Source organism: Pristiophorus japonicus, chromosome 5, assembly GCF_044704955.1.
Source record: "Pristiophorus japonicus isolate sPriJap1 chromosome 5, sPriJap1.hap1, whole genome shotgun sequence".
In the NCBI taxonomy this organism is placed as follows: Eukaryota; Metazoa; Chordata; class Chondrichthyes; family Pristiophoridae; genus Pristiophorus; species Pristiophorus japonicus.
The window spans coordinates 36,977,739-37,002,833 of record NC_091981.1 but is presented as its reverse complement, the minus strand read 5'-3'; the positions used below and the strand labels follow the sequence as shown (position 1 = coordinate 37,002,833).

At 42.1% G+C, this 25,095-nt stretch overlaps 1 protein-coding gene across 1 annotated transcript in view; it reads left to right on the top strand.

Moving 5' to 3' along the window:
• Positions 1–390: 390 nt before the first annotated feature.
• Positions 391–25,095, top strand: part of capn7 (calpain 7) — a 41,725-nt gene continuing 17,020 nt past the window's right edge. The window contains exons 1-12 of the mRNA XM_070880544.1: positions 391–667; positions 7,998–8,106; positions 8,348–8,511; positions 10,803–10,870; positions 11,659–11,853; positions 12,350–12,436; positions 14,187–14,313; positions 14,980–15,065; positions 16,537–16,630; positions 21,819–21,965; positions 23,658–23,764; positions 23,862–23,982. Of these exons, the coding sequence (XP_070736645.1) occupies positions 566–667; positions 7,998–8,106; positions 8,348–8,511; positions 10,803–10,870; positions 11,659–11,853; positions 12,350–12,436; positions 14,187–14,313; positions 14,980–15,065; positions 16,537–16,630; positions 21,819–21,965; positions 23,658–23,764; positions 23,862–23,982 (1,407 nt within the window). The 5' untranslated portion in view covers positions 391–565. The remainder of the gene's footprint in view (positions 668–7,997; positions 8,107–8,347; positions 8,512–10,802; positions 10,871–11,658; positions 11,854–12,349; positions 12,437–14,186; positions 14,314–14,979; positions 15,066–16,536; positions 16,631–21,818; positions 21,966–23,657; positions 23,765–23,861; positions 23,983–25,095) is intronic.

Sequence of the window (25,095 nt, the reverse complement as noted above, 5' to 3'; positions counted from 1 at the left end):
GTAGGTCAGAACATCATGTGTTCAAACTTCCAGTGTCTCCAACCAGAGTTAGCAACCGTAGTGCAGATAGGACATTGGTTCAACATCTTATTCGATAGACAGCACATCATTCCCTCAGTACCGCACCAGAGTTTGTGCTGAAGTCCCTGCAGTAGGACTTGAACTCGACCTTCTGACTCAGAAATGAAAATGCGACCAACTGAACCACAGCTGACACTATATAAACATCACAAACACCCTGCAATACATTGCAACACACACACACACACTTCATTCTCAATTAGAAGCTACTTGGCTCCTTTTATTGACATCTTAATTCATCCAATCAGGAAAGACTCTAGACCTCACCCCTGAGCCGGAAACGGAAGCAGTTGCCGGCCGGGGCCGGAAGCGGAAGCAGTGGTCGGCCGGTACTCTGAGTCCAGCTCCGCAGGGCCGGGCTTGGAGTGTGGGACAGTAAGGCAGTGGGAGCCCAGGGGCGGTGCCCCTTTACCTGGCACTCAGTCAGACCCGTGGCCGCGGGCTTCGGCCTTCCCATTGGGCGGGGGCCACCAGCGGCAGCAGGATGGACCCGAGCGCCCTGGAGCAGGACGCCGTCAAATTCGCCCAGGCGGCGGTGAGGAGCGACCAGAGCGGCCGTTTCACCGAGGCCGTGTTCTACTACAAGGTACGGCCGGGGCCTGGCCGCCTGCTGTGTAATGATGGGCCCGGGGTGCAGGGACGCGCACAGCGCCTTTGATTCTGCTGCCAGTGTGTGAGTGTCATTTTAAGGCTGAACAGTCTCAACAGCTTCCGATTTACACAGTTCCCAGCACATCTTGTCCCAAAGCACTTCACTGCCAACGGTTGTTGCAGCCGACTACCTTGTTCACCCTATGTACTAGTGACAGAGCTTTAACCACCAGTACGGCATCAACGATGTTTAGAGAACAGCACTTGTGGTTACAGGTCTGTCTGTCAGTGGTGCTGAAACAATCCGAGTGAAAGGATGGAATCTATAATTCAGATCTGTCAGCAGCTGAAAAGAGGAAAGCACGATGGAAGTTTTGTGTGCAGGAACCCTTCATCAAAACTGGAAGATAAACCAGTGCCTGCCTTTGTCACAGTCAGCATACCTGACTGTATAGGACTCGGTCATTGTCAGCATACCTGACTCTACCTGACTGTCTAGGACTTGGTCAGAGTCAGCATAGGACTTGTACCTGTATTTCCCCATATTTTCATTTGCCTACACCCACCCTCTCTACAAATACTGACAGACCTGTTGTGTATTTCTTGCATTTTCTGTTATTTGATTAGAAGCATTTACAGACATCCCTTTTTTATTGGAATCTATAATTATATTGCTGTGTCCTTCTCCGTATCCAGCTGGACAAAAGTATGAATGTGTCTGTCAGCCGCCATAAGAACATAAGAAATAGGAGCAGGAGTAGGCCATTTGGTCCTTCGAGCCTGCTCCACCATTCAATAAGATCATGGCTGATCTGATCATGGACTCGGCTCCACTTCCCTGCCCGCTCCCCATAACCGTTTACTCCCTTATCGCTCAAAAATCTGTCTATCTCCGCCTTAAATATTTTCAATGACCCAGCCTCCACAGCTCTCTGGGGCAGAGAATTCCATAGATTTACAGCCCTCAGAGAAGAAATTTCTCCTCATCTCAGTTTTACATGGGCGACCCCTTATTCTATATCCCCTAGTTTTAGTTTCCCTTATGGGTGGAAATATCCTCTCTGCATACACTTTGTCGAGCCCCCTCATCTTATGTTTCAATAAGATCACCTCTCATTCTTCTGAACTCCAATGTGTATAGGCCCAACCTACTCCATCTATCCTCATAAGTCAACCCCCTCATCTCTGGAATCAACTTAGTGATTCTTCTCTGACCAGCCTCCAATGCAAGTATATCCTTCCTTAAACACGGAGACCAAAACTGTACGCAGTACTCTTGGTGTGGCCTCCCCAATACAATGTACAGTTGTAGCAGGACTTCTCTGTTTTTATACTCTATCCCCCTTGCAATAAAGGCCAACATTCCATTTGCCTTCCTGATTACTTTTTACAATTTTTCTCCATTTAAATTATAATTTGCTTTTCTATTTCTGCCAAAGTGGATAACCTCACATTTTCCCACATTATTCTCTACCTGCCAAATTTTTGTCCACTCACTTCACCTGTCTATATCCCTTTGCAGATTTTCTTGTATCCTCCTCACAATTTGCTTTCCCACCCATCTTGGAAAGGTGAACAGTGACACTGACATCTGACCTTTTGAGAAATTGCATCTGCAAACAGCAGAGATTTGTTTTTGTTCCCATAGTTTGACTAAAGCAGACTTTCAGCCTTAGCTCAGTGGTAGCACCCTTTCCTCTGAGTCAGAAGGTAGAGGGTTCAAGTCCCACTCCAGAAACTTAGACAGATAATCCAGACTTTCAGAAGAGACATAAAAGATCCCATGGCACTATTTGAAGTAGACTAGGGGAGTTCACCCCGGTGTACTGACCAATATTTATCCCTCATTACGCCTTCACTAAAAACAGATCTGGTCATTATCTCATTGCTCTTTGTGGGACCTTGTGTGGGGGAAAAAAACGTTTCCTACATTACATCGGAAAAAAAAGATGTAGAATCACTTTGGGTGGAGCTTAGAGACAAGAGGGGGCAGAAAACACTGGTTGGAGTAGTTTAGAGGCCCCCCAACAGTAGTTGTAGCGTCGGGCACAGTATAATTCCGGAACTTAGAGGGGCATGTAACACAGTAATCATGCGGGACTATAATTTTCATATAGACTGGCCAAATCAAATTTGCATTAATAATGCAGAGGACAAATTAATGGAATGCATTAAATATGGTTTTCTAGATCAGTACGTCAAGAAACCAACTAGGTAACAAGCTATTTTAGATCTAATATTGTGAAATGAAACAGGGTTGATTAATAACCTTGTAGTAAAGGCCTCGGGGAGCTGTGATCATAATATGATAGAATTTAATGTTGAGTTTAGAAACATAGAAAATAGGTGCAGGAGTAGGCCATTCGGCCCGTCTAGCCTGCACCGCCATTCAATGAGTTCATGGCTGAACATTCAACTTCAGTACCCCATTCCTGCTTTCTCGCCATACCCCTTGATCCCCCTAGTAGTAAGGACCTCATCTAACTCCTTTTTGAATATATTTAGTGAATTGGCCTCAACAACTTTCTGTGGTGGAGAATTCCACAGGTTCACCACTCTCTGGGTGAAGAAGTTCCTCCGCATCTCGGTCCTAAATGGCTTACCCCTTATCCTTAGACTGTGACCTCTGGTTCTGGACTTCCCCAACATTGGGAACATTCTTCCTGCATCTAACCTGTCTAACCCCGTCAGAATTTTAAATGTTTCTATGAGGTCCCCTCTCATTCTTCTGAATTCCAGTGAATACAAGCCCAGTTGATCCAGTCTTTCTTGATAGGTCAGTCCCGCCATCCCGGGAATCAGTCTGGTGAACCTTCGCTGCACTCCCTCAATAGCAAGAATGTCCTTCCTCAGGTTAGGAGACCAAAACTGTACACAATACTCCAGGTGTGGCCTCACCAATGCCCTATACAACTGTAGCAACACCTCCCTGCCCCTGTACTCAAATCCCCTTGCTATGAAGGCCAACATGCCATTTGCTTTCTTAACCGCCTGCTGCACCTACATGCCAACCTTCAATGACTGATGTACCATGACACCCAGGTCTCTTTGCACCTCCCCTTTTCCTAATCTGTCACCATTCAGATAATAGTCTGTCTCTCTGTTTTTACCACCAAAGTGGATAACCTCACATTTATCCACATTATACTTCATCTGCCATGCATTTGCCCACTCACCTAACCTATCCAAGTTGCTCTGCAGCCTCACAGCATCCTCCTCGCAGCTCACACTGCCACCCAACTTAGTGTCATCCGCAAATTTGGAGATACTACATTTAATCCCCTCATCTAAATCATTAATGTACAGTGTAAACAGCTGGGGCCCCAGCACAGAACCTTGCGGTACCCCACTAGTCACTGCCTGCCATTCTGAAAAGTACCCATTTACTCCTACTCTTTGCTTCCTGTCTGACAACCAGTTCTCAATCCATGTCAGTGCACTACCCCCAATCCCATGTGCTCTAACTTTGCACATCAATCTCTTGTGTGGGACCTTGTCGAAAGCCTTCTGAAAGTCCAAATATACCACATCAACTGGTTCCCCCTTATCCACTCTACTGGAAACATCCTCAAAAAATTCCAGAAGATTTGTCAAGCATGATTTCCCTTTCACAAATCCATGCTGACTTGGACCTATCATGTCACCTCTTTCCAAATGCACTGCTATGACATCCTTAATAATTGATTCCATCATTTTACCCACTACCGATGTCAGGCTGACCGGTCTATAATTCCCTGTTTTCTCTCTCCCTCCTTTTTTAAAAAGTGGGGTTACATTGGCTACCCTCCACTCCATAGGAACTGATCCAGAGTCAATGGAATGTTGGAAAATGACTGTCAACGCATCCACTATTTCCAAGGCCACCTCCTTAAGTACTCTGGGATGCAGTCCATCAGGCCCTGGGGATTTATCGGCCTTCAATCCCATCAATTTCCCCAACACAATTTCCCGGCTAATAAGGATTTCCCTCAATTCCTCCTCCTTACTAGACCCCCCGACCCCTTTTATAACCGGAAGGTTGTTCGTGTCCTCCTTCGTGAATACCGAACCAAAGTACTTGTTCAATTGGTCCGCCATTTCTTTGTTCCCCGTTATGACTTCCCCTGATTCTGACTGCAGGGGACCTACGTTTGTCTTTACTAACCTTTTTCTCTTTACATATCTATAGAAACTTTTGCAATCCGTCTTAATGTTCCCTGCAAGCTTCTTCTCATACTCCATTTTCCCTGTCCTAATCAAACCCTTTGTCCTCCTCTGCTGAGTTCTAAATTTCTCCCAGTCCCCAGGTTCGCTGCTATTTCTGGCCAATTTGTATGCCACTTCCTTGGCTTTAATACTATCCCTGATTTCCCTTGATAGCCACGGTTGAGCCACCTTCCCTTTTTTATTTTTATGCCAGACAGGAATGTATAATTGTTGTAGTTCATCCATGCGGTCTCTAAATGTCTGCCATTGCCCATCCACAGTCAACCCCTTAAGTATCATTCGCCAATCCATCCCAGCCAATTCACGCCTCATACCTTCAAAGTTACCCTTCTTTAAGTTCTGGACCATGGTCTCTGAATTAACTGTTTCATTCTCCATCCCAATGCAGAATTCCACCATATTATGGTCACTCTTCCCCAAGGGGCCTCGCACAACGAGATTGCTAATTAATCCTCTCTCATTACATAACACCCAGTCTAAGATGGCCTCCCCCCTAGTTGGTTCCTCGACATATTGGTCTAAAAAACCATCCCTTATGCACTCCAGAAAATCCTCCTCCACCGTATTGCTGCCAGTTTGGTTAGCCCAATCTATGTGCATATTAAAGTCACCCATTATAACTGCTGCATTAGATGAATCCGCAACTGGGGTCTTAAATCTGAACAAAGTAAACTGTAAGTATGAGGGGTAAGCTGGTTACGGTAGATTGGGAAACCATATTAAAAGATATGACGGTAGATAAGCAATGGCAAACATTTAAAGAAATAATTTTTAATTCACAATGAATTTACATTGCCTTAAGAAATAAAAATCCTATCGGAAAAATGGTCCAACCATGGCTACTGAGAAATTAAAGATAGTATTAGAATAAAAGAAGAGGCTTATAATGTTACCAAAAAGAAAAGTAAGTTCGGGGATTGGGATGATTTTAGTATTCGGCAAAAGAGGACCAAGAAATTGATAAAGAAAGAGAAGAGAATATTAGAGTAAACTAGCAAGAAACATAAAATCAAATTGTATAGGCTTCTATAGCTATGTAAAAAGGAAGCGATTAAAGAAAGTAAACGTGAAGAAATTATAATAGGGAATTAGAAAATGCCGACTTTATGGAAGAAGACACAAAAAAGCATTCTGGAAATACTGGGGAACCAAGGATCAAGTGAGAATGAGGAACTTAGAAAAATAGTATTGGTAAAGAAATAGTGCTGGAGAAATTAATGAGACTAAAAGTCTACAAATCCCCTGGACTTGATGGCCTATATCCCAGGATTTTAAAAGAGATGGCTACAGAGATAGTGGAATGCATTGGTTTTGATCCTCCCGAATTCCTTAGATTCTAGAATGGTCCCCGCGGATTTGAAGGTAGAAAATATATTCCAAGAAAGGAGGGACAGAGAAAACGGAGCTTTGGACCAGTTAGCCTGATATCAGTAGTAAGGAAAATGCCAGAATCTATTATTGATCATAGGCAGTCCCTCGGAATCGAGGAAGACTTGCTTCCACTCTTAGCATGAGTTCTTGGGTGGCTGTACAGTCCAATACGAGAAACACAGTCTCTGTCACAGGTGGGACAGACAGTGGTTGAAGGAAAGGGTGGGTGGGGAGTCTGGTTTAATCTATTATTAGGGACGTGGTAACAGGGCACTTAGAAAATCATAATATGATTGGGCAGAATCAAAACAGATTTATGAAAGGGAAATTGTGTCTGACAAATCTAATAGAGATTTTTGAGGTGATTTACATGGTAGTTAAGGGGGAACCAGTGGATGTAGTGCATTGTATTTTCAGAAAGCAAACGATAAGGTGCCACTCGAGGTTATTACACAAAATTAGCACTCATGGATGGGGGTAATATATTAACATGGATTGAGGATTGGTTAACGGATAGAAAATAGGAATAAAGGGGTCATTTTTGGGTTGGTTGTAATTAGGGGGGTTCTGCAAGGATCAGTGTTTGGGCCTCAGCTATTTATAATCAATATTAATGACTTAGATGAGGGGACCCAGTGTAATATATCCAAGTTTGCTGACGGTACAAAGCTAGGTGGGAATGCATGTTGTGAGGAGGATGCAAAGAGGCTGCAAGGGGATATAGACAGGTTAAGTGAGTGGGCAAGGACGTGACAAATGGAATATAATGTAGAGAATAGTGAAGTTTTCCACTTTGGTGGGGAAAAATAGAAAAGCAGAATCTTATTTGAATGGTGAGAGATTGGGAAATGTTGGTATTCAGAGGGACCTGGGTGTCCTTGTACACAAATCACAAAACGTTAACATGCAGGTACAGCAAGCAATTAGGAAAACAAATAATATGTTGGCCTTTATTACAAAAGGATTTGAGTATAAGAGTGAAGAAGTCTTACTGCAATTATATAGGGCCCTGGTGAGACCATACCTGGAGTATCGTGTACCATTTTGATCTCTTTACCTAAGGAAGGATATAGTTGCCATAGAGGGAGTGCAAGAAAGATTCACCAGACTGATTCCTGGAATGAGGGGATTGCCCTATGAGGAAAGATTGAGTAGACCAGGCCTATATTCCCTCGAATTTAAAAGAATGAGAGGTGATCTCATTGAAACATGTAAAAATTCTTAAAGGGCTTGACAGGGTGAAGATGCTGAGAAAATGCTGCTTCTGGTTGGGGAGTCTAGAACCAGGGGGTCACAGTCTCAGAATAAGGAGTCAGCCATTTATGACTGATGAGAAATTTCTTCAATGAAAGGGTTGTGAATCTTGGCATTCTCTACCCCAGAGGGCTGTGGAAGCTCAGTCGTTGAGTATATGCAAGACACAGATCGATTAGATTTTTGGATATTAAAGGAATCATGAGATACGGGGATAGTGCAGGAAGGTGGAGCTGTGGTAGATCATCAGCCATGATCTTATTGAATGGCGGAGCAGGCTTGAAGGTTGAATAGCTTACTCCTGCTCCTATAGTTTATGTTCTTTTAACATTTCAAAAGTACTTTATTGTAAAGCACTTTTGGATATCTTACAGTTGTGAAAGATGCTATAGAAGCTCAAGTCTTTCTTTCCTTTTGGAAGTTAGCATCTAAGGAGAGTACAGAAGAGTTAACCTCTTTGTCTGTGTCTACTGAACTGAGTATTAATTTTGTAGGAAGCTGCTCAAGCCTTGATATGTGCTAGTATGGCTGGATCGAAGTTGGATGGTATTCAGGAAAAAATAACTGAGTACGTGGACCGAGTGCAGGCTCTTTACTCTGCAGGTTTGTACAGTTTATATTGGAAATAACGAGCGTCCCTTTTGTACCCCACTTGTATCAGCACTGCTAACCAAAGTAAATATTGATATAGACTCATGCACTATGAAACTTAAAAATAGTGATTTAACATATTATTTCTAATCACCCATTTTTGCAATGCCTTGCGGTTTTGAATATGTATGTGTTTTAAAAGTTAGAATGATCGTCCATAGCTCTAAAGGTTGACGTCTTTACAAATTTGAAGTTCAAGCACAGAGCAACAAAGGAGACCCTCTGAAGACAAAGCAGCAGATGGATCTGGAGCGCGCTCACTTCCTGGTCACGCAAGCATTCGATGAAGATGAGAAGGGCAATGCAGACGAGGCTGTAGAACTGTACACTGAAGGTGTTGAATTGTGCCTGAAAACAGTGAGTAAACTGAAGAATCATAAACAAATTAGCACAGAAGGAAGCCCATCATGTAAAGTTGCGAATGCATGTGACCAGATATAATTTAAAGGAGCACTATTAAGGTATGAGTAGATTTGGGTAAAGTGGACTAGGAAAATAGATTAAAGTGTAGGACGGTTGATGAACAGTGGTGTTCATTTAAGGAGATATTTCACAACTCAAGAAAAATATATTCCGGTGAGAAAGAAATGGTGTAAGAGAAAAGATAGCCATCCGTGGCTAACTAAAGAAATAAAGGACGGTATCCAATTAAAAACAAGTGCATACAAAGTGGCCAAAACTACTGGGAGGGCAGAAGACTAGGAAGCTTTTAAAAGCCAGCAAAGAACGACTAAAATAAATGATTAAGAAAGGGAAGGTAGACTATGAAAATAAACTAGTACAAAATATAAAAACAGATAGCAAGAGTTTCTATAGGTATATAAAAAGGAAAAGAGTGGCTAAAGTAAATGTTGGTCCCTTCTAGGACAAGACTGGGGAATTAGTAATGGGGAACATGGAGATGGCAGAAACTCTGAACAGATATTTTGTATCAGTCTTTACAGTAGAGGACAACAATCAAGGGGCTATAGGAGAGAGGAATTTAACACCATCACAATCACGAAGAAGGTGGTACTCAGTAAAATAATGGGACTAAAGGCAGATAAATCCCTTGGACCTGATGGCTTGCATCCTAGGGTCTTAAGAGAAGTAGCGGCAGGGATTGTGGATGCATTGGGTGTAATCTACCAAAATTCCCTGGATTCTGGGGAGGTCCCAGCAGATTGGAAATCTGCAAATGTAACGCCCCTATTTAAAAAAGGAGGCAGACAAAAAGCAGGAAACTATAGACCAGTTAGTCTAACATCTGTGGTTGGGAAAATGTTGGAGTTCATTATTAAAGAAGCAGTAGCAAGACATTTGGATAAGCAAAATTCGGTCAGGCAGAATCGGCATGGATTTATGAAGGGGAGGTCATGTTTGACAAATTTGCTGGAGTTCTTTGAGGATGTGGATAAAAGGGAACCAGTGGATGTGGTGTATTTGGACTTCCAGAAGGCATTTGACAAGGTGCCACATAAAAGGTTACTGCACAAGATAAAAGTTCACAGGGTTGGGGGTAATATATTAGCATGGATAGAGGATTGGCTAATTAACAGAGAACAAAGAGTCGGGATAAATGGTTCATTCTCAGGTTGGCAATCAGTAACTAGAGGGGTGCCACAGGGATCGGTGCTGGGACCCCAACTATTTACAATCTATATCAACGACTTGTGAAAAAAGGACTGAGTGGAACATAACCAAGTTTGCTGATGATACAAAGATGGGAGGAAAAGCAATGTGTGAGGAGGACACAAAAAATCTGCAAAAGTACATAGACAGACTAAGTGAGTAGGCAAAAATTTGACAGATGGAGTATAATGTTGGAAAGTGTGAGGTCATGCATTTTGGCAGAAAAAAAATCAAAGAGCAAGTTATTACTTAAATGGAGAAAGATTGCAAAGTGCCGCAGTACAGCGGGACCTGGGGGTACTTGTGCATGAAACACAAAAGGATAGTATGCAGGTACAGCAAGTGATCAGGAAGGCCAATGGTATCTTGGCCTTTATTGCATAGGGGATGGAGTATAAAAGCAGGGAAGTCTTGCTATAGCTATACAAGGTATTGGTGAGACCACACCTGGAACACTGCGGCAGTTTTGTTTTCCATATTTACGAAAGGATATACTTGCTTTGGAGGCAGTTCAGAGAAGGTTCACTAGGTTGATTTCAGGGATGAGGGGGTTGACTTATGAGGAAAGGTTGAGTAGGTTGGGCCTCTACTCATTGGAATTCAGAAGAATGAGAGATGATTTTATGGAAATGTATAAGATTATGAGAGGGCTTGACAAGGTGGATGCAGAGAGGATGTTTCCACTGATGGAGGAGACAAGAACTAGAGGGCATGATCTTAGAATAAAGGCCTCCCATTTAAAACAGAGATGAGGAGGAATTTCTTCTCTGAGGGTTATGAATCTGTGGAATTTGCTGCCTCAGAGAGCAGTGGAAGCTAGGACATTGAATAAATTTAAGACAGAAATAGATAGTTTCTTGAACGATAAGGGTTATGAAGAGCGGGCAGGGAAGTGGAGCTGAGTCCATGATCAATCAGCCATGATCTTATTGAATGGCGGAGCAGGCTCGAGGGACCATATGGCCTACTGCTGTTCCTGTTTCTTATGTTCTTATGCAGTGCAGAACTAAGATTAAACGCTGTATTTTTCATCCTAGGCTAACGAAACCTCTGATCAAACACTGCAGGGTAAATTGAAACAGTTAGCACGACAAGCACTTGATAGGTGAGTCACTTTTTGCCCTTTGGCAGATTTACTTCTGAACTTTTGTGCATGTCAAGACAAAGTGCTTTTCAGTTTGAGGCATCTCTGTGGACTCTGCCCAATCTGTGTAAGCATTGCACACAGTGCCACATCAGGTATAGCACGACCAGCTGCAGAACAAAGTTCCCTCTGCTCTGTCCCAATACTGTGCCTTTGTCCAAAGCTCAAAGGGACATCCCTATTGCATTTCCTATCCTAATTCTGAGTGAGATGTTATCTAATGCTGAATTAGAGTTGCATTTTAAGAATCCTTCATGCCTCTAGCCAAGCTGTTCCAGTACAACTACAACACAGACATCTACCTGACAAAGTGGAAAATTGCCATACATAGTTTGGAGGTGGGATACAGCATTCCATTCACCAGTGGTCAACTCTGGCAGGCACTGGATATATATATTTTTATTCATTCTTGGGATGTGGGTGTCACTGGCAAGGCTGGCATTTATTGCCCATCCCTAATTGCCGCCAGACGGTGGTGGTGAGTCGTCTTGAACCGCTGCAGTCCGTGTGGTGAAGGTGCACCTACGGTAGAATTAGAGAGGGAGTTCCAGGATTTTGATCCAGCGACAATGAAGGGATGGCAATATGTGTCTAAGTCAATGTGTGACTTGGAGGGGAACTTGGAAGTGGTGGTGTTCCCATGCATCTGTTGCCCTTGTCCTTCTAAGAAGTGGAGGTCGCAAATTTGGGAGGTGCTTTATAACGTTTTTTGTAACTTTGCCTTCTATTTCCATTTATTTCTCAACTAGAGCTGAAGCGTTAAAAGATTCTGTGTCCAAAACTCCCCAAGAAAGAAAGCACATTACAGGGAAACCAGTTCGAGCCTTCCAGCCCCTGGGATCGGACTTTTCTCTGAACGATAAACCACAGTTACCTAGAGTTCAGTGCAGTGAACTGTCGACCCAGGGCCAGCGTTACACCACAGATGAAATTGAGGTGCTACGGTGAGAATACCCTAAAATAAACTTGGAACTAAACCAGCTCGGGACTGATATCAGGAAATACTTCACACAAAAGATGATTAGAGTGAAAGAGTTTGCATTTATATAACGCCTTTCACAGCCTCAGGATGTTCCAATACACTTTACAGTCAATGAACTTTAGAAGTGCAGTCACTGTTGTAATTTAGGAACACATCCAGCCAATTTGTGCACAACATGCTCCCACATAATCTGTTCCATTTCTGCTTTGAATGGGCTGCAGGCACTCGAGTTGAATACCTTGAGAGACACTGCACTATATTGAGATCTGTTTCACTTGCTATTGCAATGAAATAGCATAACTGTTTACAGGGTGCATCAGTCTTTAATTTGGGAAAGTGAATTCTTTTTTGGATGCACTTGCTGTTAATGTAGCTTTTGGAGAGAAGACACTGTGAACCTACATACGTCTTAAACCGTACCCTTTCATTTAATGCTTATCTGTTGATTTACTTTACAGGAAAACTTCCAAGATCAATGGAATTGAATATGTGCCCTTCATGAGTGTGGATCTCAAAGAGCGGTTTGCGTTTCCAATGCCATTCTCGTAAGCTGCTTGTGTTTCTCATCTCAAACTTGCGGGTTGAAATCCAAGTGCTTTTAATACATCAGCTTTTGAACTTTGCAACATTCAGTGTATATAAGGGAATTGATGTATAGTTTTTAAAGTTATTGCAGAATCATTACCATGTGGGAATTGGGGATAAAGAAGGTTATGTTTATACTTGGGCCATCTAAATACAAGTCACATCCTTTCTCTTTGTGACTGTATGTGTGATGCAAAGAAGGCAAAATAAATCTATTAGTCAGTATGGAAAGGATCATTGGGCCCTTCACCTTTGACATTAAGGTTCAGTGTTGAAGGTTTGGAATCCGCTGACTTGTGTAGGAAAGGTCTCCAATCCTTTCGAGATAAAATGGGAAAATAATTTTTTTTAAATCAGATCAGTTAACTGAAACATTGTTTTAAATTTGATTTGCTTTAAGGAATAGCTTTACTAGCTATTCCAGCAGTACTTCAGAACAATTGCATTTCAGAAATAATTGATTTTTTATTTGTCACCTTCATGATGGAAAACAGGGAGGAACTATTGGCTTTCTCCAGCATCCAACGGGCACTGAGCATTTATTTTCATTTGCATTCCTGCTGCAGCCAGTGTGCACTCCACCTTAGCAGAGCTAATACCTGGTGTGATGAAAGAACTTACATTTATATAACACCTTTCACAACCTCTGGACCCCCAAAACCAATTAAATACTTTTGAAGTGCAGTTACTATCGTTTTGGAGGAAACATGGCAGCCAGTTTGCACACAGCAAGGTCCCACAAACAGCAATGAGAATAATGACCAGATAATCTGTGTATGATGTTGGTTAAGGGATAAATATTGACCAGGAGAGAACACCCTTGCTCTTCAAATAGTGCCATGGATCTTTTAGGTCCACCTGAGAGTTTAACATCTCATCCGAAGACACCTCTGACAGTGCAGCACTCCCTCAGTCCTGCACTGAAGTGCCAGTCTAGGTTATGTGCTAAGTCTCGGGAGTGGGGCTTGAACCTACAATCCTGACTCAGGCGAGATTGCTACCAACTGAGCCAAGGCTGACACTTTGTAGAACCTCTGTGCTTACAAAACAGTTTATTATCTGACTTGCCGCGAGTAATGTCATGGGAGATTTCTATTTATAGGAAATGAGAAGATGTGTTTTATGTCTCACAACAGGTATTACACACCAGACTCTTACAGCTGCAAAACAATGTTTTTTTTAAAAAAAGAGAAATAAAGCCAGTCACTTAATACCCTTAAGCGGCAGCCTGAAACTAGCACTTTCCAACCTGCACAGTTCCCTCACCAAACCATTAAACATATTGATCTGAGGCTTTGTTTATTTAACAACAATATTGAGGTAACCAGATGATTTAGTAATATAATGGCAGTGATTATTTGCAAAATATTTGAAAATTGGTTTTCAGTAAACTGATGTGAACCGGCCCGAGCCTCCCCAAGTCTTGGGACTCAATTTAAGGAGCTTCCGTCCATCTTTGTCTGCGCTCCTGTCCCAGGCCAGTCCTCGTTTAACCTTTTTAAAAAATGTGATTTCAATCTGTAGATCAAGCTACCACTTCAGCATCCAGCCTCAGTGTCCGTAAAACCTCAGCTTGACATCAACTTTCACCTGGAGGCATGAGCCTTTAGCACCGCCCTGAATTGTCTCCCATAGAAAGACCTCTTCCTCAGCCCAGTCACCGTTGAGGGAGATCTGCTGGTTTTATAAAGTCTTCTCTTGTTTTTCCAGGGACAGAGCTGGCAAACTGGTGTTGTCACCCAAGCAGAAAGCATTATTTTCCCGGTGGGTCCGGCCAGATGACCTCTCCAACAACCCTACGATGATCTACACTGTATCTAGTTTCAGTATAAAACAGGTCAGTCTTTTAAGGTCAGCTTCGTCCGTTTGTTCTTGCTTGTTTTAAATGTCAAAATTTAAGTTTAAAGGACCTTATCGCCTAATTCCATTTAGTCCAGTTTCTAACTGAGCAATTCTAGCAATGCTGGAAATTCTCTCCTCCCCCGAAAAGCTGGGGGGTCAATGGAAAATTTCAAAACTGAGATTGATAGATTTTTGTTAGGTAAAGAATGTTAAGGGAGATGGAACCAAGGTGGGTAAATGGAGTGATGAAGGTCAGCCGTGATCTAAGTGAATGGCAGAATAGGCTCAAGGGGCAGAATTACTTGCTCCTGTTCCTATGCACAGAGAACCCAAAGGTTTTTGAAAAATGCCAATATCATTTTGCCTGTCTTTCTTCATAAATGATGCTGTTCTGCATTGACAATTCCTCTGGTCTAATTGTCTTTTGTAGTTTTAGCAACATTTCTGCAGTGGTAGATGCCAGAATCCACAAATCACAGCATTGAATGGCTGCCCCCTGCAGGATATGTTTGGGAAAGCGTGGCCTGTGCCTGTAGGAATATGTACTATCTCGATCAAAAGGTTTTGGGTTCTGTTTAATTGCAGCAGTAGCTGACTGGCTATTTACCAGTCCAAAGAATCTCTATGAATATTGATCTTTTAAACACTCTCTCTTTTGCAGACAGTAGTATCGGACTGCTCTTTCGTGGCCTCTCTCGCCATCGGTGCCGCCTATGAAAGGCGTTACAATAAAAAATTAATCACGAGGTAGTTGGCTTTTGTCTCTTTACTCAATTTTTCAAAAAAGAAAATTATTTTTAATAGCATCATAACTCGTACAGAGTTCTTAGTAATTAGTCATCTGTCCTAATAGCTCCTTATGCGGTTTGGTGTCAAATTTTGTTTGTTAAAGCTCCTGTCAAGCATCTTAGTTTTACTATGTTAAAAGTACTATATAATGCAAATTGTTGTAATTGTATACTTGGGCAAGAGGGGATATTTTGAATGTCCTCCCTTGCTCTCAACACGGCAGCACTTGTGTATGACGGAGCAAGGTGGAAAATGTAATCGTTGGATGGCAGTGTGAGCTGCGAGGAGGATGCTATGAGGCTGCAGAGTGACAGATTAGGAAAAGGGGAGGTGCAATGAGACCTGGCTGTCATGGTACTTCAGTCATTGAAGGTTGGCATGCAGGCACAGCAGGCAGTTAAGAAAGCAAATGGCATGTTGGCCTTCATAGCGAGGGGATTTGAGTCCAGGGGCAGGGAGGTGTTACTACAGTTGTACAGGGCCTTGGTGAGGCCACACCTGGAGTATTGTGTACAGTTTTGGTCTCCTAACTTGAGGAAGGACATTCATGCTATTGAGGGAGTGCAGCGAAGGTTCATCAGACTGATTCCCGGGATGGCAGGACTGACATATCAAGAAAGACTGGATCAACTGGGCTTGTATTCACTGGAGTTCAGAAGAATGAGAGGGGATCTCATAGAAACGTTTAAAATTCTGACGGGTTCAGACAGGTTAGATGCAGGAAGAATGTTCCCAATGTTGGGGAAGTCCAGAACCAGGGGTTACAGTCTAAGGATAAGGGGTAAGCCATTTAGGACCGAGATGAGGAGAAACTTCTTCACCCAGAGAGTGGTGAACCTGTGGAATTCTCTACCACAGAAAGTTGTTGAGGCCAATTCACTAAATATATTCAAAAAGGAGTTCAATGTAGTCCTTACTACTAGGGGGATCAAAGGGTATGGCGAGAAAGCAGGAATGGGGTACTGAAGTTGCATGTTCAGCCATGAACTCATTGAATGGCGGTGCAGGCTCGAAGGACCGAATGGCCTACTCCTGCACCTATTTTCTATGTTTCTATGTTTGTATGAGGTATTGGTGACGTGATGGTATAGCAGCCAATGGTGCCACACTGTAGGTTTGTACCTGCTGTTCTGCACTTACTTGGTTCCTGACCTCAGCTGTGGGATTCAATGGAAGTGCTGAGCAGAGGTTGGACATGCTCTTGGCAGGAGTGGCAATGATCCCAGACTACTGCCAAATACCCACTAGTTACCGAGTGGCATTAGCAGAGGCCTGGAAACGCTTACCCTCTTCCCGGGCTGGGGATTGTATGTGGCTTAAAAAGTCTAGTACAAGGGGAAAGAGAGAAGATAGTTCAGCTGAACACGTGTAACCTTGACATTGTACATTCAGTATCTGTGTTTACCTTCCTTTATATTTCAATCTGCAGCATTATCTATCCTCAGAATAGGAAGGGTGAGCCAGAGTATAATCCCTGTGGGAAATACATGGTAAAACTTCATATCAATGGCGTTCCCAGAAAGGTAAGCCCTTCTCCAAACCCTTGATCATTAAGTTAGGTCACGTAGGATATTTTCTCTCCTTTGTCCACCTGTTTTCTTCCCTCCCTTTCTCGTATTTAGAAGATGTCGACTCTGGTTCCACTGCGTGCTTCAGTATTTTGCCCAAGTATCTATTCTTCTTCTGTGAACCTAGACTCCATTTTCACAGGCTATTTGACCCAGAGTCACTAAAATGGTGGGGGGGGGGGGGGGGAGGAGAGTCAGGAGTGAGAAAGCCTAGCTGTTTCACTCCCCCAACTCTTTCTGCAATGTCGGCTTTGTCTGTATGGCTTAACAATTCTCCAGCCGAGTCATCGAGGGGCGAGGATATTTTGTATCATAGCTATACATAGCGGATATGTCATGATAATAGACACAAGTTAAATTGTCGATACAGTTTAGAACTGTTGTGTATTCAATTTAAAACTCACAAGATTTAAAAACAAAATATTAATCTAATTTGTGATCAAATCGAACAAAGTATCATTTGGTTTACTAGTAAAGGTTTAGAATAAAAAGAATCCTTAACTCGGCCAATGTAAAAATTATTTCTAGTTAATAAAAGCTTTGCTTCTCTTTTCCTTTCTATTTTGTTTAATTTGTGTTTTCTATTTTTTTTTTTCTATTTTTGAAAATCTAATTTACATTGCATTACATCCATGTTTTATTTGTTTTTGTGTCAATTCTTTCTCTCCTGTCAATCACTTTCCATCATCCACAACATGCTTGAGATTGCTAGAAGGAATTCCTTGGATATTGTGCGAAGAGATATCACCAGAGAAGAGACTTTGGCTTCAGCAGGTCCCCACTGCCAATAGTGATGAATGTTACATAGAATTTACAGCAGCCCAACTGGTTCATGGTGGTGTTTATGCTCCACACATGTCTCTTCGCACCTCTTTTCATCGAACCTATCAGCATAACCTTCTATTTCTTACTCCCTCACAAGAACATGAGAAATAGGAGTAAGAGTAGGCCATCTAGCTTTCTCTTAAATGCATCTATGCTATTTTCACCTCAACTGTTTCATGTGGGAACAAGTTCCACATTCTAACCACTCTCTGGATAAAGAGGTTTCTCCTGAATTCCTTATTGGATTTATTGATAACTACCTTATATTTATGGCCTCTAGTTTTAGACTCCCCCACAAGCAAAACATCCCCTCTAAACCCCTTCAGAATTTTAAAGATCTCTATCGGGTCACCTCTCAATCTTTTTTGTAGAGAAAAGAGCCCTGTCTGTTCAGTCATTCCTGATAGTTGTACACTGTCAGTTCTGGTATCATCCTGTCCAATGTTGCCAGGGTGTAAATGACATTGAACACATCATATTGTCATTTGTTAATGTGGTTAAAAATTTTCTTCATCTCCCTCCCTGACCATTATAGAACACTGCCCTACAGTTTGCAGTCTCACAAGTAGGCTGATATGAAAACTTAGTCCAACCATCATTGCCACAACCAATAGTGGTGATTGATACTGAGCTGGTAGGCTGGAGAGCTTGGAATCAAGATTCAACTGGCATGTGAACATTCATGGGGTTTGAATGATGTGTCTGGCCTTGATCATGCATCAGTCATTTTGTCCCTGGATCTGTAGATTGATATATAAACAAACCAGGAGAGGGTACTTGCTCTCAGTCCCAAAGTGTAGTGCTAAGCATTAATGCTAGAAGCAGTCAGCAGCTATGTGGTGCCGACAATCTTATACCCTGCTCTATTGCTCTGCCGTACATCTTTACAAGTAAATGATCCGCTCGCAGTGATTCTTGTATCTTCTGTACAATGGATAGGAACCAATGCAGGGAGACAGGGAAACAAAAAGGAGACAAAAGCAAAAGACAGAAAGGAGATGAGTAAAAGTGAAGGACCGAGAAACCCAAGGCAAAAAAACAAAAAGGGCCACTGAATGTAATGGGGCTGCAGGAGGGGTCAAAACTAAAAATCATGGATTAAAAACTAGTATTAAAACACTCTACCTAAACGCACGCAGCATTCGAAATAAAGTAAATGAGTTGACGGCACAAATCATTACAAATGGGTATGATTTGGTGGCCATTACAGAAACGTGGTTGCAGGGTGGCCAAGACTGGGAATTAAACATACAGGGGTATCTGATGATTTGGAAAGATAGACAAGAAGGGAAAGGAGGTGGGGTAGCTCTGTTAATAAAGGATGATATCAGGGCAGTTGTGAGAGATGATATTGGCTCTAATGAACAAAATGTTGAATCATTGTGGGTGGAGATTAGAGATAGTAAGGGGAAAAAGTCACTGGTGGGCGTAGTTTATAGGCCCCCAAATAATAACTTCACGGTGGGGCGGGCAATAATCAAGGAAATAATGGAGGCATGTGAAAAAGGAACGGCAGTAATCATGGGGGATTTTAACCTACATATCGATTGGTCAACTCAAATCGCACGGGGTAGCCTGGAGGAGGAATTTATAGAATGCATACGGGATTGTTTCTTAGAACAGTATGTTACAGAACCTACAAGGGAGCAAGCTATTATAGATCTGGTCCTCTGCAATGAGACAGGAATAATAAACGATCTCCTAGTAAAAGATCCTCTCTGATTGAGTGATCACAGTATGGTTGAATTTGTAATACAGATTGAGGGTGAGGAAATAGTGTCTCAAACGAGCATACTATGCTTAAACAAAGGGGACTACAGTGGGATGAGGGCAGAGTTGGCTAAAGTAGACTGGAAACACAGACTAAACGGTGGCACAATTGAGGAACAGTGGAGGACTTTTAAGGAGCTCTTTCATAGTGCTCAACAAAAATATATTCCAATGAAAAAGAAGGGCGGTAAAAGAAGGGATAACCAGGGAAATTAAGGAGAGTATCAAATTAAAAACCAATGCGTACAAGGTGGCCAAGGTTAGTGGGAAAATAGAAGATTGGGAAAATTTTAAACGACAGCAAAGAATGACTAAGAAAGCAATGAAGAAAGGAAAGATAGATTACGAAGGTAAACTTGCGCAAAACATAAAAACGGATAGTAAAAGCTTTTACAGATATATAAAACGGAAAAGAGTGACTAAAGTAAATGTTGGTCCCTTAGAAGATGAGAAGGGGGATTTAATAATGGGAAATGTGGAAATGGCTGAGACTTTAAACAATTATTTTGCTTCGGTCTTCACAGTGGAAGACACAGAAACCATGCCAGAAATTGCTGGTCACAGGAATGTGGGAAGGGAGGACCTGGAGACAATCACTATCACTAGGGGGGTAGTACTGGACAGGCTAATGGGACTCAAGGTAGACAAGTCCCCTGGTCCTGATGAAATGCATCCCAGGGTATTAAAAGAGATGGCGGAAGTTATAGCAGATGCATTTGTTATAATCTACCAAAATTCTCTGGACTCTGGGGAGGTACCAGCGGATTGGAAAGCAGCTAATGTAACGCCTCTGTTTAAAAAAGGGGGCAGACAAAAGGCAGCTAACTATAGGCCGGTTAGTTTAACATCTGTCGTGGGAAAATGCTTGAAACTATCATTAAGGAAGAAATAGCGGGACATCTAGATAGGAATAGTGCAATCAAGCAGACGCAGCATGGATTCATGAAGGGGAAATCATGTTTAACTAATTTACTGGAATTCTTTGAGGATATAACGAGCATGGTGGATAGAGGTGTACCGATGGATGTGGTGTATTTAGATTTCCAAAAGGCATTCGATAAGGTGCCACACAAAAGGTTACTGCAGAAGATAAAGGTACGGGAAGAGGAAATGTAATAGCATGGATAGAGAATTGGCTGGCTAACAGAAAGCAGAGAGTCGGGATAAATGGGTCCTTTTCGGGTTGGAAATCGGTGGTTAGTGGTGTGCCACAGGGGTCAGTGCTGGGACCACAACTGTTTACAATATACATAGATGACCTGGAAGAGGGGACAGAGTGTAGTGTAACAAAATTTGCAGATGACACAAAGATTAGTGGGAAAGCGGGTTGTGTAGAGGCTGCAAAGAGATTTAGATAGGTTAAGCGAATGGGCTAAGGCTTGGCAGATGGAATACAATGTCGGAAAGTGTCAGTTCATCCACCTTGGGGGAAAAAAAACAAAAAAAGGGAATACTATTTGTATGGGGAGAAATTACAATATGCTGCGGTGCAGAGGGACCTAGTTTGCAGGTGCAGCAGGTAATCAGGAAGACGAATGGAATGTTGGCCGCCTTTGCGAGAGGGATGGAGTACAAAAGCAGGGAGGTCCTTCTGCAACTGTATAGAGTATTGGTGAGGCCGCACCTGGAGTACTGCGTGCAGTTTTGGTCGCCTTACTTAAGGAAGGATATACTGGCTTTGGAGGGGGTACAGAGACGATTCACTAGGTTGATTCCGGAGATGAGGGGATTACCTTATGATGATAGATTGAGTAGACTGGATCTTTACTCGGAGTTCAGAAGGATGAGGGATGATCTTATAGAAACATTTAAAATAATGAAAGGGATAGACAAGATAGAGGCAGAGAGGTTGTTTCCACTGGTCGGGGAGACTAGAACTAGGGGGCACAGCCTCAAAATATGGGGGAGCCAATTTAAAACTGAGTTGAGAAGGAATTTCTTCTCCCAGAGGGTTGTGAATCTGTGGAATTCTCTGCCCAAGGAAGCAGTTGAGGCTAGCTCATTGAATGTATTCAAATCACAGATAGATAGATTTTTAACTAATAAGGGAATTAAGGGTTATGGGGAGCGGAGCTGAGTCCACGGCCAGATCAGCCATGATCGTGTTGAATGGCGGAGCAGGCTCGAGGGGCTAGATGGCCTACTCCTGTTCCTAATTCTTATGTTATGTTCTTATACCTGGGTTTGCCCATCAATGCATCTGTTTTGTATTTGTGGAAATCGCTAGTTTGCTGGGTTTTGTTCCTAGATTGGGGTAAATGAGCTAGGAGATAGGACAGGTGGTCCTTTGTATGTAGCCAGATGTTTCCTAATGCATTTCTTCCATCTGTTTACAACCATTGCACGGCCTGGTGATTGCATGCACCTGTTTACACCGGCCATCAATGACCGAAATTAAAGCAAAAGAGGTTGCGTTGCCAGGTGATTGTCTGCACCAGTTTACAACCATTGCATGGCCAGCTGACTGCATATGTTTAGAATCGTTGCCCTGCCGCAAACATTGCACTGAAATCTAATTGTTTCTTTTTCACGATTCTGTTCCAAACAGGTGATCATTGATGACTATTTGCCTGTGGATTACAATGGTGAGCTGCTGTGCTCCTACTCCAATAACAAGAATGAACTTTGGGTCTCTTTGATAGAAAAGGCCTACATGAAGGTTATGGGAGGATATGATTTTCCAGGCTCCAACTCTGTAAGTATTAATCATGTGATTTATATCTTGATTTCATTCTCTTCCAGTACAACTACCGGCACTGTTGAATCATAGAATAGAATTGTTACAGCATCGAATGAGGCCGTTTGTCCCGTCGAGCATGTGCTCTCTGCAGTCCCAATCCCCTGCCCTTTCTCTGATAGAATCATAGAATCGGTGATGTTTTTATTACAGAAATGATGCTGTAAAATTGCTTAATTATATACAAGCCAATTTCAGATGCCCACAAATCATGTGAATTGAGAAATTTATTGCAAAATGAATACATTTTTGTATGGCATGTTATCTTTCTCAATCAGCAGCTGTTTCCTAGCTCACCCCAACATTTTCATTATAATCAGCAGCTTTTCTTTTAAAGAAATAAGGAACTTCCTTTTGCATAGCATTCCTTTCATGACCTCAGGTTGTCCTTCAGCGCTTTATAACCAATCAAAAACTTTTGAAGCGTAGCCATTGTTGTAATGTAGGAAACATGACCTCCTGAGTGTGGTAGAAGGTAGCAGTTGATGCTGTAACCAGCGACACTTAGTTATTTCCACTCGTGGACACTTCGATTCTGACCGTAATTTGAAACTATGCTTTTGAATGGAACAGAGGGCGTGTTGAACACAAGACTAGCTGGTAACTTCCTCCACGCTCAGGAGGCTGCAGAACAGGAACTTTCTGCGGGAAGTCAGGAAAAGGAGGGAGTGAAATACCTCCAGAGAAAGAGGGGACGTGAATCTATGTGAGGCCTGCAGAAGGAGGGGGTAGGAGATTGTCTGGAAAGCATACAGAGAATGGAGAAGAGGCAGTGATGAGAGACTTGCAGAAAGAGGAAGACAAACAGTGAGAAAGTCTGAGACCAAGTAATGACAGCACGAGAAAGAGTGAGAGAGGCAGAGAAAGGAAGACGAGGTATAGAACAGAGACAAAGAATTGGATAGTGGGAATCGAACAGCTAGACAGTAATGGGGCGGGAGACAAATAGTTGAATTTTATCCAAGAAGGGAGATCAACAAATCTATTTTTAAATGTGATGGCAGTAACAGCACGGCAGGAGATCATAAAGTAGTAATTTTAATTTACGTGTAACTTTTCAGTTAATAAGGAAATGTCAAGTTTCTCCAATAAAGGTTTTTATACTTCTAATCTTTCTCTTACTTGTGAACTACTATGACTAAACTCACTTATGCCGTTAAAAATGTAAAATTCAGTGGCATAAATACTATTTTTCGACTACTCTGCCTATTAGAATCTTAATTTTGGAAGCTAATAACTGATATGCTCTAGTTTTTCAAAAGAATGTTTTGAGGACTCTTGGTGGTATAAGTAGCCTGTTTCACACTCCTTCCAGTGATGGGAGTTGTTTGAAGCAGAACTCCAGGTTCACTTCTGATGAGTCTGCCAGCAGCTTCGAATTTAGTAGGTCCCGAGAATTTTTTGAACCTCCTGCACATTTCTAGCTACAAAGAGGTTCTGATCTTTTTGGTGACCTTAATAGTTTATTTATTTCATCTTCAGAAGTGATTATAATTTAAGTGATCAGATAAAGGCACAATTGTGTCTTTAACCACGTGACCTCATCAGTGGCATCAGGTTTGAAAGTTTTGAAGCTCAAGGTCTTTGGCCGTTCCAACTCTGGCCGTATAACCTAATATATAAAATTGTTCATTTTGCTTAACACTGCAGAACATCGATCTTCATGCTTTGACTGGTTGGATACCAGAGCGGATTGCAATGCATTCAGACAATCAGAAGTTTGATTATGAGGGCACTTTCAGAATGCTGTATCAAAGGTAATCTTAATCTGCTGTCGACGCATCAGTAAAAGCTTTTAAAGGTCTTCAGTCAGCGCTTTAAGAACATGTTTTTGTTTATGTCCAACTCCAACAGGTTTCATAAGGGTGATGTTCTGATCACCACAGCGACTGGCATTATGAGTGAGGAGGAAGGAGAGCGATGGGGGCTGGTACCTACACATGCATATGCTGTTCTGGACATCCGGGAGTACAAGGTAACAAAATGTTTCCACCTGCGTTATACAGGATGGGCCAGCCCATTCCCAGGTACAATCGGATCCTTAATGGGAGTCCTAACAGCAGATTTGGTGACTGTCCAACTTGATGAGTAGTCCAAAATACACTGTTTATCCCGGCTGTCTCGACATATATTGGGGTCCCAGGAATGAATCCACATGGGTATGTGATGGTTCTACTGTAAGAGTTTCAGCTACACCTCCCCACATTATTATAGAGGACGCTGAAAAGTTATCACTCACCTCCTCCTAAATTAATTGTCTTCAGTCAGACCCCACAGTGGGGATTTCAAACCTACACTGAATATAGCATCGACTCTTGACTGTACGCTGATGAAATGAAAAAAATACTCTAAAAGTTTCTTGTTTTATTTTAAGTTGTCATTAATGCCGGTGTATAGCTGCCCTTAGTTACAACACTCGGAATGCAGAATTAACAGAAAAATTGTTCAACTCATCTCTTATTAGTTAATGATCGCTTACTGGACAGATTTTTTTAAATGTTAAAGAGGAAAAATGTGTTATATTCATAGTTTAATGGTGTAGTAAACACTGTATGTGGTTTAGTATCCATCAGATATCAAGTGACTGGAGAGCCTTAGACAGTGGCACACAAATGGCTTAAGAAAGTGATTCTAGTGAGTGGCATTGTTTTTTGCTTCTGTAGCAGTCTTAACACAGGAGGTTGATGTCTATTGGGTCTTTGTAGTTCTGTTGCCATAGCTGAATGCATCTATCTTGCATTGTGCCTGCATAGTTAATAATATTGCCTGATCATAATGCATCTATATCTAGTAATAAATTATATCTTGTATTTGTGTGCACTTTTTCCATTATTAATTCCTATGATCGGTTTTATAATAGAAACTGCCCGTAAAAACTTGTCATACTGCAATTACACCCTTTTTCTCCTCTTCCTCCCCCCCCCCCCCGCCCCCTTGTGGAGGTGCTGCAGCATCACCACTGGTAGGAGGATGTAATTAAAACATGGCAAGTTTACGTAGGCAAGTTCCAATATAGCCGTGCACATAGGAATTTATAATGGAAATATAAAAATGACAGAATGTAGTTCTTTAAAATTAGCACTGAATT